The sequence below is a fragment of the Chiloscyllium plagiosum genome, unplaced genomic scaffold, assembly GCF_037043375.1.
Source record: "Chiloscyllium plagiosum isolate Xiang-an unplaced genomic scaffold, Cpla_swu_hap1 HiC_scaffold_18, whole genome shotgun sequence".
NCBI lineage: Eukaryota > Metazoa > Chordata > Chondrichthyes > Orectolobiformes > Hemiscylliidae > Chiloscyllium > Chiloscyllium plagiosum.
The window spans coordinates 48,407,137-48,426,972 of record NW_028270156.1 but is presented as its reverse complement, the minus strand read 5'-3'; the positions used below and the strand labels follow the sequence as shown (position 1 = coordinate 48,426,972).

Genomic DNA, 19,836 nt, shown 5'->3' with positions numbered 1-19,836 from the left:
TCACCATGCCCAGTAACTCCTGTTGAAAGTGAGAACTGGTGGCTATAAAAGATTTCAAAGGAATTTAGATGGGCACTTCAAGTATCAGGGTTTACAGGGCATGGTGATAAATGGGACTACAGGTGGATAAATGGGACTAACAGGATTGCTCTACAAAATCCTTTCATGGAATCAAAGGAACGTGTGGCTTCCTCCTTTGTCATAATGAGTCTGTGACACTCCATTTCAAAGTTTGTGTATATAGTGTTACTTTGATGAAATACTAGAAGGTACTAGCACTCATTGAAACCACCCTCACAGGATGTCAGAACTGTTAGAAGGGTAGAGGAGAAATTAATGGAGTGAAGATTACTTAATATTAAAAGAACTAGAAAACATTGGATGTTGTGACATTAGCTCACTCTCTCAGCGGAGCAGGTAAGGGCTGTTTGGCAGTGGCTGCTTGAAGGCTCGGTGACGTTTGTTTAACGGTTTAAATTTGAAAGTTTTTTTTTAAAAAGCGCGGAGCGGACCCGGAAGTTGGTGTAGCGCAAGCTTACCTAGGTAGGGTTTTTTTTCCCTATAAAAGCGCGCAGGAGAGGAACCCGAGGCACTACAGAGGTAGTGCCTCCCACCGCCCTCATCCTCTAACCTAATAATAAGATCCGTTGTGGTAAGTAGGTAAGTGCTGCATTTTGCTTGTTCTATTCTTTAGACCTAGTTTTTTTTTGAAAAGGTTACTTTTAGAGGGATGGCAGTGAAGGCAGTGCAATGTTCCTCTTGCAACATGTTTGAGGTGAGGGATGCCATGGTCGTCCCTGCTGATTACACTTGCAGGAAGTGCACCCATCTCCAGCTCCTCCAAGGCCGTGTTAGGGAACTGGAGCTGGAGTTGGATGAACTTAGGATCATTCAGGAGGCAGAGGGGGTCATAGATCGGAGCTTTAGGGAAGTAGTAACTCCAAAGATGGCAGATAGATGGGTGACAGTGAGGGGGACTGGGAGGAAACAGCCAGTGCAGGGACCCCCTGCGGCCGTTGCCCTCAAGAACAAGTATACCGTTTTGGATACTTGTGGGGGATCGACTTACCAGGGGTAAGTAACGGGGCTCAGGCCTCTGGCACGGAGCCTGTCCCCGTTACTCAGAAGGGAAGGGTAGAGAAGAGCAGAGCAATAGTTATTGGGGACTCGATAGTTCGGGGCACAGATAGGCGATTTTGTGGGGGCGAGAGACACTCACATTTGGTATGTTGCCTCCCAGGTGCAAGAGTACGTGACGTCTCTGATCGTGTTTTCCGGGTCCTTAAGGGGGAGGGGGAGCAGCCCAAAGTCATGGTCCACATTGGCACCAACAACATAGGTAGGAGGAGGGCTGAGGATGTTAGGCAGGCTTTCAGGGAGCTAGGTTGGAAGCTCAGAGTTAGAACAAACAAAGTTGTTGTCTCTGGTTTGTTACCCATGCCACATGATAGAGAGTCGAGGAATAGGGAGAGAGAACAGTTAAATGCATGGCTACAGGGATGGTGCAGGAGGGAGGGATTCCGGTATCTGGATAACTGGGGTTCTTTCTGGGGAAGGTGGGACCTCTGTAAACAGGATGGTCTACACCTGAACCTGAGGGACACCAGTATCCTTGGGGGGAGGTTTGCTAGTGCTCTTGTGGGGGGTTTAAACTAACTCTGCAGGGGCATGGGAACCCAGACTGTAGCTTTAAGGTGCAGGACCTGGAGTGTAGGGAAGTTAGGAACATGGCATCAATCTCAAAGGAGGGTGCCTATAAACAGGAAAGTGGCTTGAAGAGTGTATACTTCAATGCAAGAAGTGTACGAAATAAGGTAGGTGAACTTGCAGCGTGGGTTGGTACCTGGGATTTCGATGTTGTGGCTATTACGGAGACATGGGTAGAACAGGGACAGGATTGGCTGTTGCAGGTTCCAGGGTTTAAATGTTTTAGTAGGGTCAGAGGTGGGGTAAAAGAGGGGAGGTATGGCATTGCTTGTCAAAAATAGTATTACAGCGGTGGAAAGGAGGATGGATGAAGACTCGCCATCTGAGGTAGTTTGGGCTGAGGTTAGGAATAGGAAAGGTGAGGTCACCCTGTTAGGAGTTTTCTACAGGCCCCCTAATAGTCCTAGAGACGTAGAAGAAAGGATTGCGAGGATGATTCAGGAGAAGAGTGAAAGTAATAGGGTGGTTGTTCTGGGGGACTTTAACTTTCCTGATATTGACTGGGAAAGCTATAGCTCAAGTTTGTTAGATGGGTCGGTGTTTGTCCAATGTGTGCAGGAGGGTTTCCTGACACAATATGTAGACAGGCCAACAAGAGGTGAGGCCATACTGGATTTGGTTCTGGGTAATGAACCAGACCAGGTGTTAGAATTGGAGGTAGGTGAGCACTTTAGGGACAGTGACCACAATTTGGTGACTTTTACTCTAGTCATGGAGAGGGATAAGTGTGCACTGCAGGGCAAGAGTTATAGCTGGGGGCAGGGAAATTATGATGTGGTGAGGCACGACTTAGGATGCGTGGCTTGGAAAAGTAAGCTTCAAGGCAAGGGCGCAACTGATATGTGGAGCTTGTTCAAGGAGCAACTATTGAGTGTCCTTGATAAGTATGTACCTGTCAGGCAGGGAGGAAAGGGTCATGTGAGGGAGCCGTGGTTTAATAAGGAATTGGAATCCCTTGTTAAATGGAAGAGGGCGGCCTATGTAAAGATGAGGCGTGAAGGTTCATTTGGGGCGATTGAGAGTTATAATGTAGCCAGGAAGGATCTGAGGAGAGAGCTAAGAGCAGCAAGGAGGGGACGTGAAAAGTCCTTAGTTGGTAGGATTAGGGAAACCCACGCAGACACTGGGAGAATGTGCAAACTCCACACAGTCAGTCGCCTGAGTCGGGAATTGAACCCGGGTCTCTTGCGCTGTGAGGCAACAGTGCTAACCACTGTGCCACCGTGCCGCCCAAATTATGATGTGGTGAGGCACGACTTGATGCGCTCCCTCACACGACCCTTTCCTCCCTGCCTGACAGGTACATACTTATCAAGGACACTCAATAGTTGCTCCTTGAACAAGCTCCACATATCAGTTGCGCCCTTGCCTTGAAGCCTACTTTTCCAAGCCACGCATCCTAAGTCGTGCCTCACCACATCATAATTTGGGCGGCACGGTGGCACAGTGGTTAGCACTGTTGCCTCACAGCGCCAGAGACCCGGGTTCAATTCCCGACTCAGGCGACTGACTGTGTGGAGTTTGCACATTCTCCCCGTGTCTGCGTGGGTTTCCTTCGGGTGCTCCGGTTTCCTCCCACAGTCCAAAGATGTGCAGGTCAGGTGAATTGGCCATGCTAAATTGCCCATAGTGTTAGGTTAAAAGGGGTAAATGTGGGGGTATGGGTGGGTTGCGCTTCGGCGGGTCGGTGTGGACTTGTTGGGCCGAAGGGCCTGTTTCCACACTGTAAGTAATCTAATCTAATCTAAAAAACCCAAAGGCTTTCTATAGGTATGTCAGGAATAAAAGAATGACTAGGGTAGGATTAGGTCCAGTCAAGGATAGTAGTGGGAAGTTGCGTGTGGAGGCTGAAGAGATTGGGGAGACACTGAATGAATATTTTTCGTCAGTATTCACTCGGGAACAGGACATTGTTGCCGATGTGAATACTGAGTCACAATTAATTAGAATAGACAGCTTTGAGGTGTGTAGGGAAGAGGTGTTGGAAATTCTGGAAAGGGTGAAAATCGATAAATCCCCTGGGCCTGATGGCATTTATCCTAGGATTCTCTGGGAAGCAAGGGAGGGGATTGCAGAGCCATTGGCCTTGATTTTTATGTCCTCGTTGTCTACAGGAATAGTGCCAGAAGACTGGAGGATAGCAAATGTGGTTCCCTTGTTCAAGAAGGGGAGTAGGGATAACCCTAGTAACTATAGGCCGGTGAGTCTCACTTCTACTGTGGGCAAAGTCTTAGAGAGAATTGTAAGGGATAGGATTTATGAACATCTGGATAGGAATAATGTGATCAAGGATAGCCAGCATGGTTTTGTGAAGGGCAGGTCGTGCCTCACAAACCTTATTGAATTCTTTGAGAAGATGACTAAGGAGGTGGATGAGGGTAAAGTGGTAGATGTGGTGTATATGGATTTTAGTAAGGCGTTTGATAAGGTTCCCCATGGTAGACTACTGCAAAAAATACGGAGGTATGGCATTGAGGGCGAGTTGGAGGTTTGGATTAGGAATTGGCTGGTTGGAAGAAGACAGAGGGTAGTAGTTGATGGTAAAGGTTCATCTTGGAGTGCAGTTACTAGCAGTGTTCCGCAAGGATCTGTTTTGGGACCATTGCTGTTTGTCATTTTTATAAATGACCTGGAGGGGGGGCTAGAAGGTTGGGTGAGCAAGTTTGCGGATGATACGAAAGTCGGTGGAGTTGTTGACAGTGAGGAAGGATGTGTCAGGTTACAGCGGGATATAGATAAGCTGCAGAGCTGGGCAGAAGGATGGCAAATGGAGTTCAATGTAGGTAAGTGTGAGGTGATTCACTTTGGTAAGAGTAACAAAAAGATGGGGTACTGGGCTAATGGTCGGATACTTGGTAGGGTGGATGAGCAGAGGGATCTTGGTGTCCATGTACACAGATCTCTGAAAGTTGCCACCCAGGTAACTAGTGCGGTGAAGAAGGCATATGGCGTTCTGGCTTTTATTGGGAGAGGAATTGAGTTCCAGAGTTCTGAGGTCATGTTGCAATTGTATAAGACTCTGGTGCGGCCGCATCTGGAGTATTGTGTGCAGTTTTGGTCGCCATACTATAGGAAGGATGTGGAGGCACTGGAACGGGTGCAGAGGAGGTTTACCAGGATGTTGCCTGGTATGGTAGGAAGATCGTACAAGGAAAGGCTGAGGCACTTGGGGCTGTTTTCATTGGAGAAAAGAAGGTTTAGGGGTGACTTGATGGAGGTGTACAAGATGATTAGGGGTTTAGATAGGGTTGACCATGAGAACCTTTTTCCACGTATGGAGTCAGCTATTACGAGGGGGCATAACTTTAAATTAAGGGGTGGTAGGTATAGGACAGATGTTAGGGGTAGATTCTTTACTCAGCGAGTCGTGAGTTCATGGAATGCCCTGCCAGTAGCAGTGGTGGACTCTTCCTCTTTATGGGCATTTAAACGGGCATTGGATAGGCATATGGAGGATAGTGGGCTAGTGTAGGTTAGGTGGGCTTGGATCGGCGCAACATCGAGGGCCAAAGGACCTGTACTATGCTGTATTTTTCTATGTTCTATGTGCCAAAGCCAAATTGAAAGTAGACCACTGACTAGCTGATGTCTTTTTAAAATGTAGAAGATGTTCATGACAAAAGATTTTGTTTTCAATAGACAATTGAAGAAAGTAATCTACTGAGACTTTCTTCTCTCTTTTGGTAATACTTATCAGGCTAGAATCTTAATTTATAGCTCTTTATCAAACTCTTTAAATGAGCTTAGTTATTGATGCATTGCTTCAGGTATCTGAAACAGAACGTGAAGATCTGGAAGAGTCTGTAAAGGTTCAGCACTGGGTAGAGAGGTTGTGCCAGACTCGATTAGAGCAAATCTCATCAGCAGAGAATGAATCTCTTGAGGTAACGTTTATTCAGGAGTACTGTGCTTGTACATAAAGCTGTGTGCACTGCCTGATATATTGTTGTCACTTTATGCAATATGAAATATTTGTTTTATAGAGTGGAACATCTATGTCCAACCAATCAATTTGGCAACCTTGTAGTAATGACTAATTGACAAAGTCTTTCAAATATCAAAATGACAAATAAACCTTGAACAACCAATATTGATCACTTTGGCAATAAGTAATCATATAACTCACATTTGATATCGAAGTATTGGAGTGAAATTGGTCTTTGGTTCTGGCACAAAATAGGCAATTCAGAGTTGAAGAACAATTTCATGCCTGGTTTATATTTTTTAATGTATCACTTTGTAATATATTTCCCCTAGCTCCCTAGTCAACTGTGTGCAGTTCCAGAACTGCTTATCAGACTTAGCGGGGGTCTCATTTTCAAAATATTCCATCAGTTTAATCTTCATAACCGGTATGAATTTAGTAAAGCTGTAAATATGTTTCTGTGAAATTTGTATTAAAACTTTGCTTTTATTTTGATTTATTTGGAATGAGAGAACCACTTGGATTTTACCTTCTATACAATTGAGTTTCCATCAGGCAGCAGGAATTGAGAGTTCTCATTTTGACTGCGCAAACCTCCATTATATGGAGAACTGTTCTACGATTCCTCTTCACCAAAACTGTTACACTTACCATCTCTAGCAGAAGATGAACTCGAGGTTAAATTAAGTTGCTTTGAATCCTCAGCCAGATTATATGTTCAGAGTCATTCACCACTTTAAAGATTTCCCGTTACAGTTTTAATTAAATATTGTACAAAACTCATCCAGAGGTACAACAGTTAGTGGGTTAGGCATCTTGTCGGTTTTGTCTTACGTAACTGAATTAACACGTTCTCTAAAATAACCTATTGTCTGAAACAGTGAGCATTCTCTCAGTATTATTTTGGACTTGACAACATTATGGCACTCATTTTTTTTACCAGGAAGAGCTATGTAATTAAGTTTTTATGAATTAATATTGATATTTTGTTTATTTTTACATTTAAAAAATGGGAGCCCCATTAAGATTTGACTTCATCTTAATGGGGCTCCCATTTTTTAAATGTTCCTATTTTTTACACATCATGTGGAATAGATTTCAGCTCATTCATATTTTCTATGTTTAACAATCCCAAGTATCCATATTGGTCTCAGTTTAGAGGATGAGTGAATTCATCAATTTCTGACCCCATTGGACCATTGAATTCAAAACTTGTTTCAATGCCCATTCCGACATGCTACTGTATCAGCAAGGCTCTTAAGTTTTACTGGAAATTTTCTTCCAAATTACTATCAAAGCAATATTAATGTCTCAAAGATCATCCTCAAAGGATTATTTCTTCAAGTGTTACTGATGGATATTGTTAACAGTACAGTTTTATGTTATGCTTGTCAATTGAGAATCATCTCAGTTTAAAGACTCCCTATTATCCACAGGGGTCAATTGCACCACCACCTCCTTCAACCTCTGTACGGAAGTTTGTCAGTGGCCTCCAACTGCATACCACAGATCTTGATGACATCAACTTAGATCAATTTGAGCAATCAGCAAAGCGGATGGCACCTCTTCCACCAGCATCTCATCTTGTTCCACTACCACAGCCAACCAAGATTCTATCACCAACTGTCACACCATCACGGAAAAAGCCTGCCCCACCTCCACCATCTCTATATCATCCAAACCCATCTCACATGGGTTCCCCAGTTCAACTTCCTCCACAGCCACTTCCTCCCCCTCCACCACCGCCCCCTCCAATACCCATTCATCCTATTGCTTTAGCCTGTTCTCATGGTACCATCCCAGAAGCAAGGGAATGCAACTTAAACTATCATTCCCATGCTGGCATGGAGTCAGCTAATGATTGGCAAGTAAACAACCATAGCTCAAAAGTTGGCTACAGTCCTGTGCACATCCTGACTGGTGAACATTCATATCCAAATAGTTATAAGGTATTGACTGTGTGTTGTGAAATCTGTTATGATTGCTGTGCCATCTTCCTCTGGACTGCACATTTTCTAACTTCTATCCTAAAAGTAACCAAAGTAATTTGCACTAGACAGCCCTTTCAGAACAAAATTACATAGGTACTGCAATGACTGCTTGGCAAATCAAGCACAGTTTGAGTTTTAACTGTATACTTGTGTGTGGAATCAAATTTGCATTCCAGTCTAATACTGAGAGAGTACAGCATTGTTGGAACTGCTATCATTTAGATGAGATGTTAAACTCCCTGCCAGTACACTTTAAAGCTAATTCATTGGAAAGGAAACGCCTTCAATTATTTCTGAGATAATGTGCAGTATTATTAAAATGCAAGTTTTTTTAAAACGATCGAGAATTGTATAATCCAGCACACAGAAGACTGTGGGCAAAACCCTATAGTGCAGCATTCTCTGTGTTTTTACTCCATGTGGATGACTTTTTGTTAGTATGTCTGATTATAAAAATTTGAACTGTAGAGTAGGTTGAACTGAAACCAATTTGGTCAGTGCTTGTATTATTATTATTATTATTATTATTATTATTACTTCTTCCCAAGAGTAGAGAGAATCTATGGTAAAATGTGCAATGTCATTCAGGGAGTTTGTTTTGATCTATTTGATTATTTGTTTATAGATATCAAATAAAAGGTGAAACTTAAATAGCATGTTCTAAAATCTATAAATTAATAATCATTAATACTTAAAAATGATTGAAAATGTTTTATCTTTTGGCATGACAGTTTTTCTGACTCAAGTCAGATGTGCCCAGCATGTTCCCAACTTTAACGTTGCATGTGTTTGGAGTGACTAATTGCTATTAATATAATATGTAATGTAAACGATGATTGTAAAAACTGGTTGACTTACCTTAGGTTACAAGAAACACATCTCATGCAAGCAGAGTATCTTCCACATCTAATATTCCATTGGTATGTGACAAAACTATTGTATATAGCTTTGTAGACATACTAGAGCACTCTTGCTACTCGTGATAGACCAATGGTAGTATACTGAACGCCATTATAAGCCAACACTGGAACTTATCCAAGAGATTTTGACTTTTAAGATTGAGGTTTTTGTGGAGAAAGAGAAATAAATGTTTTGGAAATGTCAAATGAGTAAATAACAGCCAGATGACCAAAGAACATTTTCCTGCTATTGAGTCTTGTTAATAGAGATCAAGTGCCATAGCATAAAGCAAACCTGCACTTGATTTGATGCTGAGATACTTACAAGCCCATTATTGCCAAACATAAGAAACGTTGGTGGTGCTTTAGAGATTCATTACTGTCAGATTAGCCGTTGTATAAGGATTATGACTTTAACTATTCTTAACAGTAGCTGTAGAACTGATATAGAGTGGTTTCATTTCACACATATGTGTATGGATCTGAATCAAAGTTGACATAGGAACAAAACAGAGTGAAACTTTGGAAGAGGTTAACTGATTCCATCTTTGGAACCAATTGAGATCTTCACAAATTATTTACTCAGTCAGAAGTCACACAACACCAGGTTATAGTCCAACAGGTTTATCTGAAATCACAAACTTTCAGATGCTGTTCCTTCCTGTTGAAGGAACAGCATCTGAAAGCTTGTGATTTCAAATAAATCTGTTGGACTCTCACCTGGTGTTGTGTGACTTCTGGCCTTGTCCAACACTGACATCTCCACAGATTGATTTCTGATTTCAGTCCTAAGTGGCTGCCTCGCAGTGTCAGGGACTCAGGTTTGATTCCAGCCTCGGACGACTGTCTGTGTGGAGTTTTCACGTTCTCCCTGACACAGTCCAAAGATGTGCAGGTTAGATGAATTGGCCATGCTAAATTGCCCATAGTGTTCACGGATGTGCTAGTTAGGTGCATTAGTTAAGAGTAAATGTAGAGTAATAGGGTAGGAAAATGGGCCTGGGTGGGATACTGTTCGGAACGTCAGTGTGGACTTAGAACATAGAACATAGAACAGTACAGCACAGGCCCTTCAGCCCACGATGTTGTGCTGGCCATTGATCCTCATGTATGCACCCTCAAATTTCTGTGACCGAATGCATGTCCAGCAGTCTCTTAAATGTCCCCAATGACCTTGCTTCCACAACTGCTGCTGGCAACGCATTCCATGCTCTCACAACTCTCTGTGTAAAGAACCCACCTCTGACATCCCCCCTATACTTTCCTCCAACCAGCTTAAACTATGACCCCGCGTGTTAGCCATTTCTGCCCTGGGAAATAGTCTCTAGCTGTCGACTCTATCTGTGCCTCTCATTATCTTGTGTACCTCAATTAGGTCCCCTCTCCTCCTCCTTTTCTCCAATGAAAAATGTTCGAGCTCAGTCAACCTCTCTTCATAAGATAAGCCCTCCAGTCCAGGCAGCATTCTAGTAAATCTCCTCTGAACCCTCTCCAAAGCATCTACATCTTTCCTATAATAGGGCGACCAGAACTGGACGCAGTATTCCAAGTGCGGTCTAACCAAAGTTTTATAGAACTGCAACAAGATTTCACGACTCTTAAACTCAATCCCCCTGTTAATGAAAGCCAAAACACCATATGCTTTCTTAACACCGTGTCCACTTGGGTGGCCATTTTAAGGGATCTATGTACCTGCACATCAAGATTCCTCTGTTCCTCCACACTGCCAAGAGTCCTATCCTTAATCCTGTACTCAGCTTTCAAATTCGACCTTCCAAAATGCATCACCTCACATTTATCCAGGTTGAACTCCATCTGCCACCACTCAGCCCATCTCTGCATCCTGTCAATGTCCCACTGCAGCCTACAACAGTCCTCTATACTGTCAACGACACCTCCAATCTTTGTGTCATCTGCAGACTTGCTGACCCATCCTTCAATCCCCTCATCCAAGTCATTAATAAAAATTACAAACAGTACAGGCCCAAGGACAGAGCCCTGTGGAACACCACTCACCACTGACTTCCAGGCAGAATATTTTCCTTCTACTACCACTCACTGTCTTCTATTGGCCAGCCAATTCTGTATCCAGACAGCTAAGTTCCCCTGTATCCCATTCCTCCTGACCTTCTGAATGAGCCTACCATGGGGAACCTTATCAAATCTGCAGCCCTCACTTTCTCCTCGAACCTTATCAAATGCCTTGCTGAAGTCCATATATACCACATCCACAGTTTGATCCTCATCAACCTTTCTAGTCACATCCTCAAAGAACTCGATAAGGTTTGTGAGGCATGACCTGCCCCCACAAAGCCGTGTTGACTGCATTTAATCAAGCCATGCTCTTCCAGATGGTCATAAATCCTATCCCTCAGAATCCTTTGTAACACCTTGCAGACGACAGATGTGAGACTGACTGGTCTGTAATTGCCGGGGATTTCCCTATTTCCTTTCTTAAAGAGAGGAATTACATTTGCCTCTCTCCAGTCCTCAGGTACGACTCCAGTGGAGAGCGAGGATGCAAAGATCTTCGCAAGTGATGAAGCAATTGCATTTCTCATTTCCCAAAGCAGCCGAGGACAAATCTGGTCCAGGCCTGGCGACTTGTCAATCTTAATGTTTGACAAAATTTTCAGCACATCAGCTTCCTCTATCTCTATCCATTCCAGCATGCACACCTGCTCTTCAAAGGTTTCATTCACTACAAAGTTCATTTCTTTCATAAAGACAGAAGCAAAAAACTCATTTAGGGCTTCCCCTACCTCCTCAGACTCCACACACAAGTTCCCTGTGCTATCCCTGATCAGCCCTACTCTTTCTTTGACCATTCTCTTATTCCTCACATAAGTGCAAAATGCTTTTGTGTCTCCCTAATCCGTTCTGCCAAGCCTTTTTCATGCCCTCTCCTGGCTCTCCTCAGACCATTTATGAACTCCTTTCTCTCTTGCCTGTAATCCTCTAGAGCTGAGCTTGACCCTAGCTTCCTTCACCTTATGTAAGCTACCTTCTTCCTTTTGATGAGAAGCTCCACCGCTCTCGTCATCCAAGGTTACTTTATCTTACTCCTTCTTGCCTGTCTCAGAGGGACATATTTATTCATCACTCGCAACAACTGTTCCTTAAACAGTCTCCACATGTCTATAGTGCCTTTACCATGGGACAATTGCTCCCAGTCCATGCTTCCTAACTCATGTATAATCGCATCATAGTTTCCTCTTCCCCAATTAAATATGCTCCCATTTTGCCGAATCCTCTCCTTCTCCATAGCTATGTAGAATGTGAGGCAGTTGTGGTCACTATCACCAAAATGCTCTCCCACCACAAGATCTGATATCTGCCCTGGCTCGTTTCCGAGCACCAAGTCTAGAATGGCCTCTCCCCTCATCGGCCTGACAACGTACTGAGTTAGGAAACCCTCCTGAACACACCTTACAAAAACACCTCCATTCAAATCTTCTGCTCGAAGGAGGTTCCAATCAATATTGGAAAGTTAAAGTCACCCATTACAACCCTACTACGTCCACACTTTTCCAAAATCTGTCAACCTATGCTTTCTTCAGTCTCCCTGCTGCTATTGGGGGGCCTGTAGTAAACCCCTAACCAGGTGATTGTTCCCTTGCTGTTCCTGCTTTCCACCCATACTGATTTGGTAGGCAGATCTTCCTCGACAATGGAAGCTTCTGTAGCTGTGATACCCTCTCTGATTAGTAGTGCTACACCCCCTCCTCTTTTTTCCCCCCTCCCTATTCTTTTTAAATGCTCTAAACCCTGGAACATCCAGCAACCATTCCTGCCCCTGAGAAACCCATGTCTCTGTTATAGCCACAACATCATAGCACCAGGTACTCATCATGCTCTAAGTTCATCACTTTTATTCCTGATACTCCTTGCGTTAAATCAAACACACTTTAACTGATCCCTTGGTTTCTTCCCAGGCCAAATGGCCTGTTTCCATATTGTAGGGATTCTATGATCCCAAATTATTTTGGAACAATGTCATCGTATAGCTATTTGACTTTTTAATCAATGTTAAATTTGTGGAAAGTAAATGTGTCACAATTGTGAAATAGGATTAATATTTAGTGTTTGGTCATGTGTTTTCGGGCCTATTTAGTCCACTATTATCATGTCCTGCTGACATGAGATGAAATTAAAATAACAGTTGATATGTAACATCTATGATTTTTTTTAAAAATTAACCTTTAGACATTAAAAGTTCATTAATTCATAATGGAGATTTGCTTGAAAAAGACTTAGATCTATCATAATTTGGATACTGTTCCACTAATATTTCATTTGATTAAATTGTATCTTAATATTGGTCTTTAAGATACAATGCAATATAATTTTGTGTATTTCCAATCACTGCCAGAGTAATTGCCTTTTAATAACAATTAGGTAGAATGTGTTTTGTTGTAAGCATCATATAGAACAAGAAGACTCAGCATTGGTCAGATAGTTAATGATTGTGAATGGGATTGCATCTACTATGTATCTCATTTATTTAAGTACATTTTGATAGAGATATTTTATTTACATCTTAATTGTGCTTTCCCTTTGCATCTATTATGGATGTCTGTCATCTGTTACTGCACATAACTTCAGCAACTAGCCCCAAGTCCACCTATCCAAAAGCGACCAGTGGGGCCGATGGCTTCCAAACCAATCATGTTGTCCCCTAGCTCTACCCAAATGAACAAGACAAGGGTTAAAATGGAATTGGTAAGTTTTATTTTAATGTATTTATTAGTATAAAAATGTTAACTCTCCTTCCTCTTAATTTGCTTAGTTTTAGAGTGGAATCAATGGTTAGCATTATTTTTGTACAACAACCAAATGTCAGTAACAACCACAATTTGTAAGAATGACCAACAGTTAATGCCAGTCAAAACAAGTTATCTTGTAATTTGGTTTCCAGGTGTGTAATATTTTATGCCTGCTACATCATAGTAATGTACAGATGGGCAAGAGACAGTCAAGAGGGTTAGCTAATTGAAGGTAATCCATAACTGGGAGTCAGAGGCTGGAGAAATAATCGAATTCAAGTGGGAGCCAGAGGATGAAAAAGTAGACAAATCCAAAGAGGATTGCATTAGAGTTAAGATTAGGTATAATATTTCTTTTCCTCATATGTAGTAATGAATGCACGGCTCCTGCTGGAAACTAACCAGTGTGTTCTAGAATCCTGAAGATATCTGTGGGTGGGTGTCAAGTCAATGCAATGACACAGGTTTAATTCCTTTATACGCTGTGGTGGTCATAGAGGCTTGTCTCTTTGTCTTACACCATATTTAATGCTGCCCTCAAGCTATATAACCACTTATCTCTCTCTAAAAGGAGACAGACCTATGATCCCTCATGGACAATTTTAATGAGCAACATTAAACTATGAGCAACATTACGTTAGCTATCTTATAAAATGTTTTGGTGATGTAAGTTAGTGTTGCATGTTATGAAAATTGAATGACAGAAAGCTGGAAATAACAAATAGGCCACTGAAGGGTTCAGATGATAAAATCTAAAAATAGAATGTGCATTGTTCTTACACATTGTCTGAGCCTGAGCTTAGAATCCACTTCAGAATAACTTGAAATTGTTTAAAGGTCATTCCATTATATAATGAATTTGTATGTTTTCCAGCACAGATTTTTAAAACTGATATCCATGGCCAATGCTTTTCATTGGCCCTTCTGGGGGGGGGAGAGAAAGTTGAATCAAGGAGCACGGCATTGTGTCAGAAAGTGGCTGTGCCTTCTCCCCTAGTTATGTGGTATCCCCAGTTCATAACTATGTAATACTCAGTTGAAACAATAAATGAGGTAGATTCACATGACAGCATGTTTTAGAGCTCTAACTGAACACATATTCAAGTATTATGACTCCACTATTTGGAATTGAACACCTTTTCTTAGAAAGAGAACAATGGAATAGAAACATGAAAGCCTATTCATGGTTATGCAATTTTTGAACTTTGAAGGTGATCTTCTAACTAAACAGATTTCCTAATGCACATTTCTAAAGTAAAACATAAAAATTAATTAAAGATCGGTGCATACTTACATCGTATTTAGGTTGATGCTGCAATTATCAAATAGATTATAACAAGATCACTTTTCTCTGAGTCCACCTACTGTAAACAAGGCAGAAATAGCCTTAAACTGGGCTTCATACCCCTTCTACCCCATGAGCAACAATAATGCAATTACATTTTGAATGGGATCTTTCGCCTGGTATCGAAAACTCCTGCCTGTTTCAGGCGATTGTTCCCTTTTAAAATAGAAACCAGGGTGTTATAAGGTAAATAAGATTCAGTTGCCACTTTAAGTCAAATCAGTTGAACATGATGCTGTGCATCTGAGTGATGTAACCTATGAGGCCCACCCAATGGTGAGTGATGTATTTTGTGGACCCTGATGAAGTGCTTCTTTTATTCCAGAGTCCAAAGATTCCCCCGCCCTATCCACCCCATCAATTTGCCTTGATGCTCACTGCTCTGGCTCAGTCTTGAGATCTTAACCCCTGGAGCTGCATTAAGTATATCTGTTTTTCATTGCAAAGCTTTCTTCTTAAATCTGCTCATAAGTAGCTAAAAATTTGCATCAACCTCAAGCTCTCCTGAAAATTCTCAGTGGATAAATAAATACTTTACATTTCTCCCAACATTCTCATAAGAATACTGTAGAATTTAGCATATTAGTTGACCTTCGTAGGTTTAAAATATCCCTCCAAAAGCAAAGGTCAAGACCATAATTTGTCAACCATTGGTATTGGTGTGAGTAGTCACCAATTTGAAATACAAACATTGGTAAACATTACATTAACTTGTAATGCAAGTTAAATCAAATCAAAATGTCATATTTTATTTCATTAAATAATTCTATAGCAATGGTTTGAATAAAAATTAGAACATTCCTATAATGATCAATTTCATTGTTTTCTTTGTTTTCAATGTCCAAAACATAGTTATAATTGAAATTATTCAGAATCACTTTAGTTACAGCATCATCATAAAGATTCCCCTGTGTTTTTGGTTTCACAGACAGCCCTCCACAACAAGTCACCTTTCCAGATAACTTGATATTCCATATTCGTTGAAATGATCAGAACATTCAGTTGTGGGGTGTATCAAAATTTATGGGCGTTTTCATCCATGTTGCCATTGTGACATAGAGGGCCCTTTTTTTTTCTGCCTCTGATTCACCTGATGATGAATCACTAGAAACTCATCATTTTGCCTTCAAGTTCTTTTAGTGTCCCTCAGCAATCTCAGTCTTTTGCCCCAATACTAGATATTTTCATTCCATAAGGTGGAGACACTAAACAGCTGTTGGCCTGGCATCTTTGCAATACTAATGAAGGGCTCCAGCCCAAAACATCAATCTTCCTGCTCCTCGGATGCTGCCTGACCTGCTGTGCTTTTCCAGCACCACTCTAAACTTGACTCTGATCTCCAGCATCTGCAGTCCTCACTTTCACCACCTTTGCAGTACTGAAGAGTTAGACCTGCCCCACTCACATTTCTATATACGCATTGTATTTCTAGTGACGATGTAACTTTTTGATGATTTTTGAGGATTTGATAACATGCTTCTCAAGACTGAGCTGAGGGTCACAAGCCAGTGGCTGGTTTCTGTTCTCATTGTGCTTTCTGGCTTGATGATCATCTTCAGGCCAGGTTCCTCCTCCTTCCATTCTCATGCTAGTCTTTTTTTTCACTCACACTGAAATCTCTCACTGTAGTGTAGTTATTTGACAACTTTACAAATGTTCTGATATTTTGCTTGAAACCAACTTTGTGCTTCATTCTTTTTGGAAGAGGATCCATTTCTGTTTTCTTATTGCTATGTGTGGTCTGCTTTTACTGGGCATGTCTAAAATCCCTGTGCATGTTTTGACGACATAACCCATATTGCTTGCTTGATCCCATGTGTTGACTTTCAAGTTGAGTGTAATCTGAAATATATTTCTCAGCTGAAATATTGACACTGAATTCTAATGTGAGTATAGCCCTAGACGTGAATTTATTAGCTCAAAATTTGTGAACTTCAGTGTCTAGAATATGTTTAAACATGTGCATTGCCAACAAAAAAAGAATTGTCTCACAGTTGTGTCCATTTTTTCATTGATCTTGTTGTAGGAATTAATTCAATACATTTACTTTCTTTATCAATTCTACATCAAAAAATAGTTCTGCAATGCTTCATTTCTTGTGACTGCTATACAATTTAAATAGTTGATGATTCCCTCATCACGCACTCCTCCATTCCTTTCAAACTGCAATAACCATCTTCCCATAGGAAAGGCCCTCAATCATGCTGTCACAACTAGCCACTATCACCTCCAACCTCTGTTGATATCAAAAGCTCTTGTATGTTGTCAGTTTCAGTATTTCTAGCCACCTTTCCAAAATTTCCTCTTTAAGTCACTTTTCAGAAAAAGTGGAAATCTGGTCAATGTGAAATCTGCCTTCACACATGTCATAAATAAAAATCTGCAAGAACATAACTATGATATGTTATCCCTTTTTTTAATCACCTCAGTTCTTTGCAACCTTCAGAATAATTAATTATACCATCTTTGTCCACCATTGTTTCAGGATGCAAAGAGTCTGCAGAAGGATTTCACTTTTATTTAAATAATTGGACAAGAAGATAACATGGAACATATGAAATTATCCTATTTGGAAAAGAAGACGTATTATATATGATATATACACATTTGAATTTGAAAATAGAGATGGTGGATATGGGTTACTCCTTTGAAAGTTTTGTAAAAGGTCAGAAAGTAATTCTGGGATAGTATCCTAAGTGCATCAGTTTCAAGAAGTTATATGACAGCAGTCAAGTGCTTAGAAGATCCAAATAGGTACTTTATGACAGGCAAAGGAAACAAAGTAAAACCACTACTTTTCTTTTGATTCCAGTTCAGAAGAAAAGAAGACTTTAGGTCAAAAGGGAAAATGTTTCTTCTTAGTAGGAATTTTTCAGTTCAATAGAAATGATTTTTAGTCTATGGAGCTTATAAGCTTGGAGAGTTTGGTATAGAAATCTTCAAGTTGTTATAACCGAAACAAATTAGGACATCAGAGTTGTGAAAAGTTTGTGGCATAAGTCTTGGAAAGGAATCATAAAATAGTTTCTACAGTTCACGAAAAAGAAAGTGGAATGCCTCAGTTAAGTAATTATTTGAAGGCTGAAATAGCAGTGATATTTCTCTAGAATTAGGTCTCTAGAACAGGTGGTGCTGGGAAACAAGTGGAAAATTAGTTTTGATGTTTGTGTAAACTAATCTCATCCCATTTGCCAGCATTTGGCCCATATCTCTCTAAACCTTTCCTATTCATATACCCATCCAAATGCCTTTTAAATGTTATAATTGTACCAGCCTCCACCACTTCCTCTGGCAGCTCATTCCATATACGCACCACTCTCTGCTTGAAAAAGTTGCCCCTTAGGTCCCTTTGAAATGTTACCCCTCTCACCCTAAACCTATGCCCTCTAGTTCTGGACTCCCTCACCCCAGGGAAAAGACCCTGTCTACACACCCTAACCATGCCCCTTAAGAATTTTTTAAACCTCTATAAGTTCACCCCTCAACCTCCAATGCTTCAGGGAAAACAGCGCCAGCCTACTCAGGTCACAGAGTCATGATTGCAGGGTAAAGGGTCAGCTATTTCGGTCTCTGATGATGAAAAATTGTTTTCCTCAAAAGGTTAAAACTCTTTGGAACTATCCATCCAAATGTTCTGTGGATGCTCAGTCAATCAGTTTATTCAAACCTGAGGCAGATGGACTTTGGGCGGTGGGTGAGTCAAGGGATCTGCAGATAGGAGGAATTGGAGCTGATGTATTTCTGGAAAAGTTTATATTGCATAGCTCTTGCATGCTTCTGTTTCTTAACAATTTAATGTTCTTCTTGTCCAGCTTAGTGCAACGATCTTCACTTCACAAAAGATCCTCTTTCCAACCTCCAAGCAGTTGATCTCAAATATCTACCATTAGCCCCCTCCTCTTCCTTTTCTCTGTGCTATTGTCAATACCATCCACAGATATAAGGCCAGTTTCAGTATTAACTTTGTGACAGAAAGCTTTATCTATTCAATAGGTCACCTTATCCTTCCATTGCATCTGTACTATCAGACTGGTTATCCAAACTTCAGGATCGAATGAGCTACAATTCCCTTTAGCTAAGTATTGTTTTCATTCCTCAACCTCTGTATTATTCACCACTAACTCTGTATCCCTCCCATACATAATTCACTGTTGCAGGCTGAACCAAATTGTTTGCAGCCCTGCATTTGATTCAGTTTTGAGCTGAGTTTCTGACCCAGCATTCTTTTCATTGCAGACCGTAATAAAAGCTGTTGAGGAAAAAGCACTAAATTGTGTTTCTTCATTGTCATATTGATTAACCCTGTACTCTCTCTTTGCATGACTCCTACTCTTTGTAAACTTTAACTCACTCAAACTTATGCTGCCCATATTCTTTGCACCAGTTCCTACTCACATGTCATTCCTGTTGTCAAAGCTAAATCGGCAATGATCAACCACATCCTCAAATTTAAAATTGTTGCATTTAGGTTATTCACCCTGTTTTCCTTTCATTTATCATTGGAATGAACCCAAAAAGATTTATGGAAAAGGTTTTATGATTACCTTTCAAAAACTGACTGTCTGAAGTCGCACTCATGCTATTCTGATAGAGCCCTCGATATCTGATTGTCGAGTGCACATTGTATATTGCAAGTAAATAATTCTTAAACCTTTGTGATTTTCAAACTTAGAGATTTGTTGTCAAAAGGAAAACACCTTTAAACGTAGCCACACTAATACTCTGAGCACTCCGAAAGCTAGTGCTTCCAAATAAACCTGTTGGACTATAACCTGGTGTTGTGTGATTTTTAACTCTGTACACCCCAGTCCAAAACTGGCATCTCCATATCATAATTTTCTGAATTTCTGGTTGGACATGGGATGATACTACATAGCATTGAAGCTTGAATACTTGTGATAATGCTTGAGAAAGGGTTCAACTGAGATTCCTGAATTTGTAGGCATTGTTTTTGTTTGATAGAACAATTACTGTGTTGCTGATGTGGGAAAGAGGTACAATAAAATACTGGTTATGTTTCTGGATGATAAATTCAGTGAACCTGGAGCCATGGCAGCTGCCAAACTTAAATTCAAATAAATAAATCTGCTATCAGTAATGTTGATTATGGAAATTGTCAGAATGTCATAAAAACACATTGAGTTCACTAGTGTACTTTTTGGAAGATTATTTGCTGCCCTTCGCCATTCTGACTTAAATGTGA

The 19,836-nt window shown here is 40.9% G+C and overlaps 1 protein-coding gene across 2 annotated transcripts in view; it reads left to right on the top strand.

Annotated features, from left to right (window-relative positions):
- Nucleotides 1–19,836, top strand: part of ush1c (Usher syndrome 1C) — a 212,481-nt gene that overhangs the window by 118,477 nt on the left and 74,168 nt on the right. For both annotated transcript variants that reach the window (XM_043705961.2, XM_087996593.1), the window contains exons 17-20: nucleotides 5,475–5,591; nucleotides 7,069–7,581; nucleotides 8,487–8,543; nucleotides 13,128–13,244. In XM_043705961.2, the coding sequence (XP_043561896.2) occupies nucleotides 5,475–5,591; nucleotides 7,069–7,581; nucleotides 8,487–8,543; nucleotides 13,128–13,244 (804 nt within the window). The remainder of the gene's footprint in view (nucleotides 1–5,474; nucleotides 5,592–7,068; nucleotides 7,582–8,486; nucleotides 8,544–13,127; nucleotides 13,245–19,836) is intronic.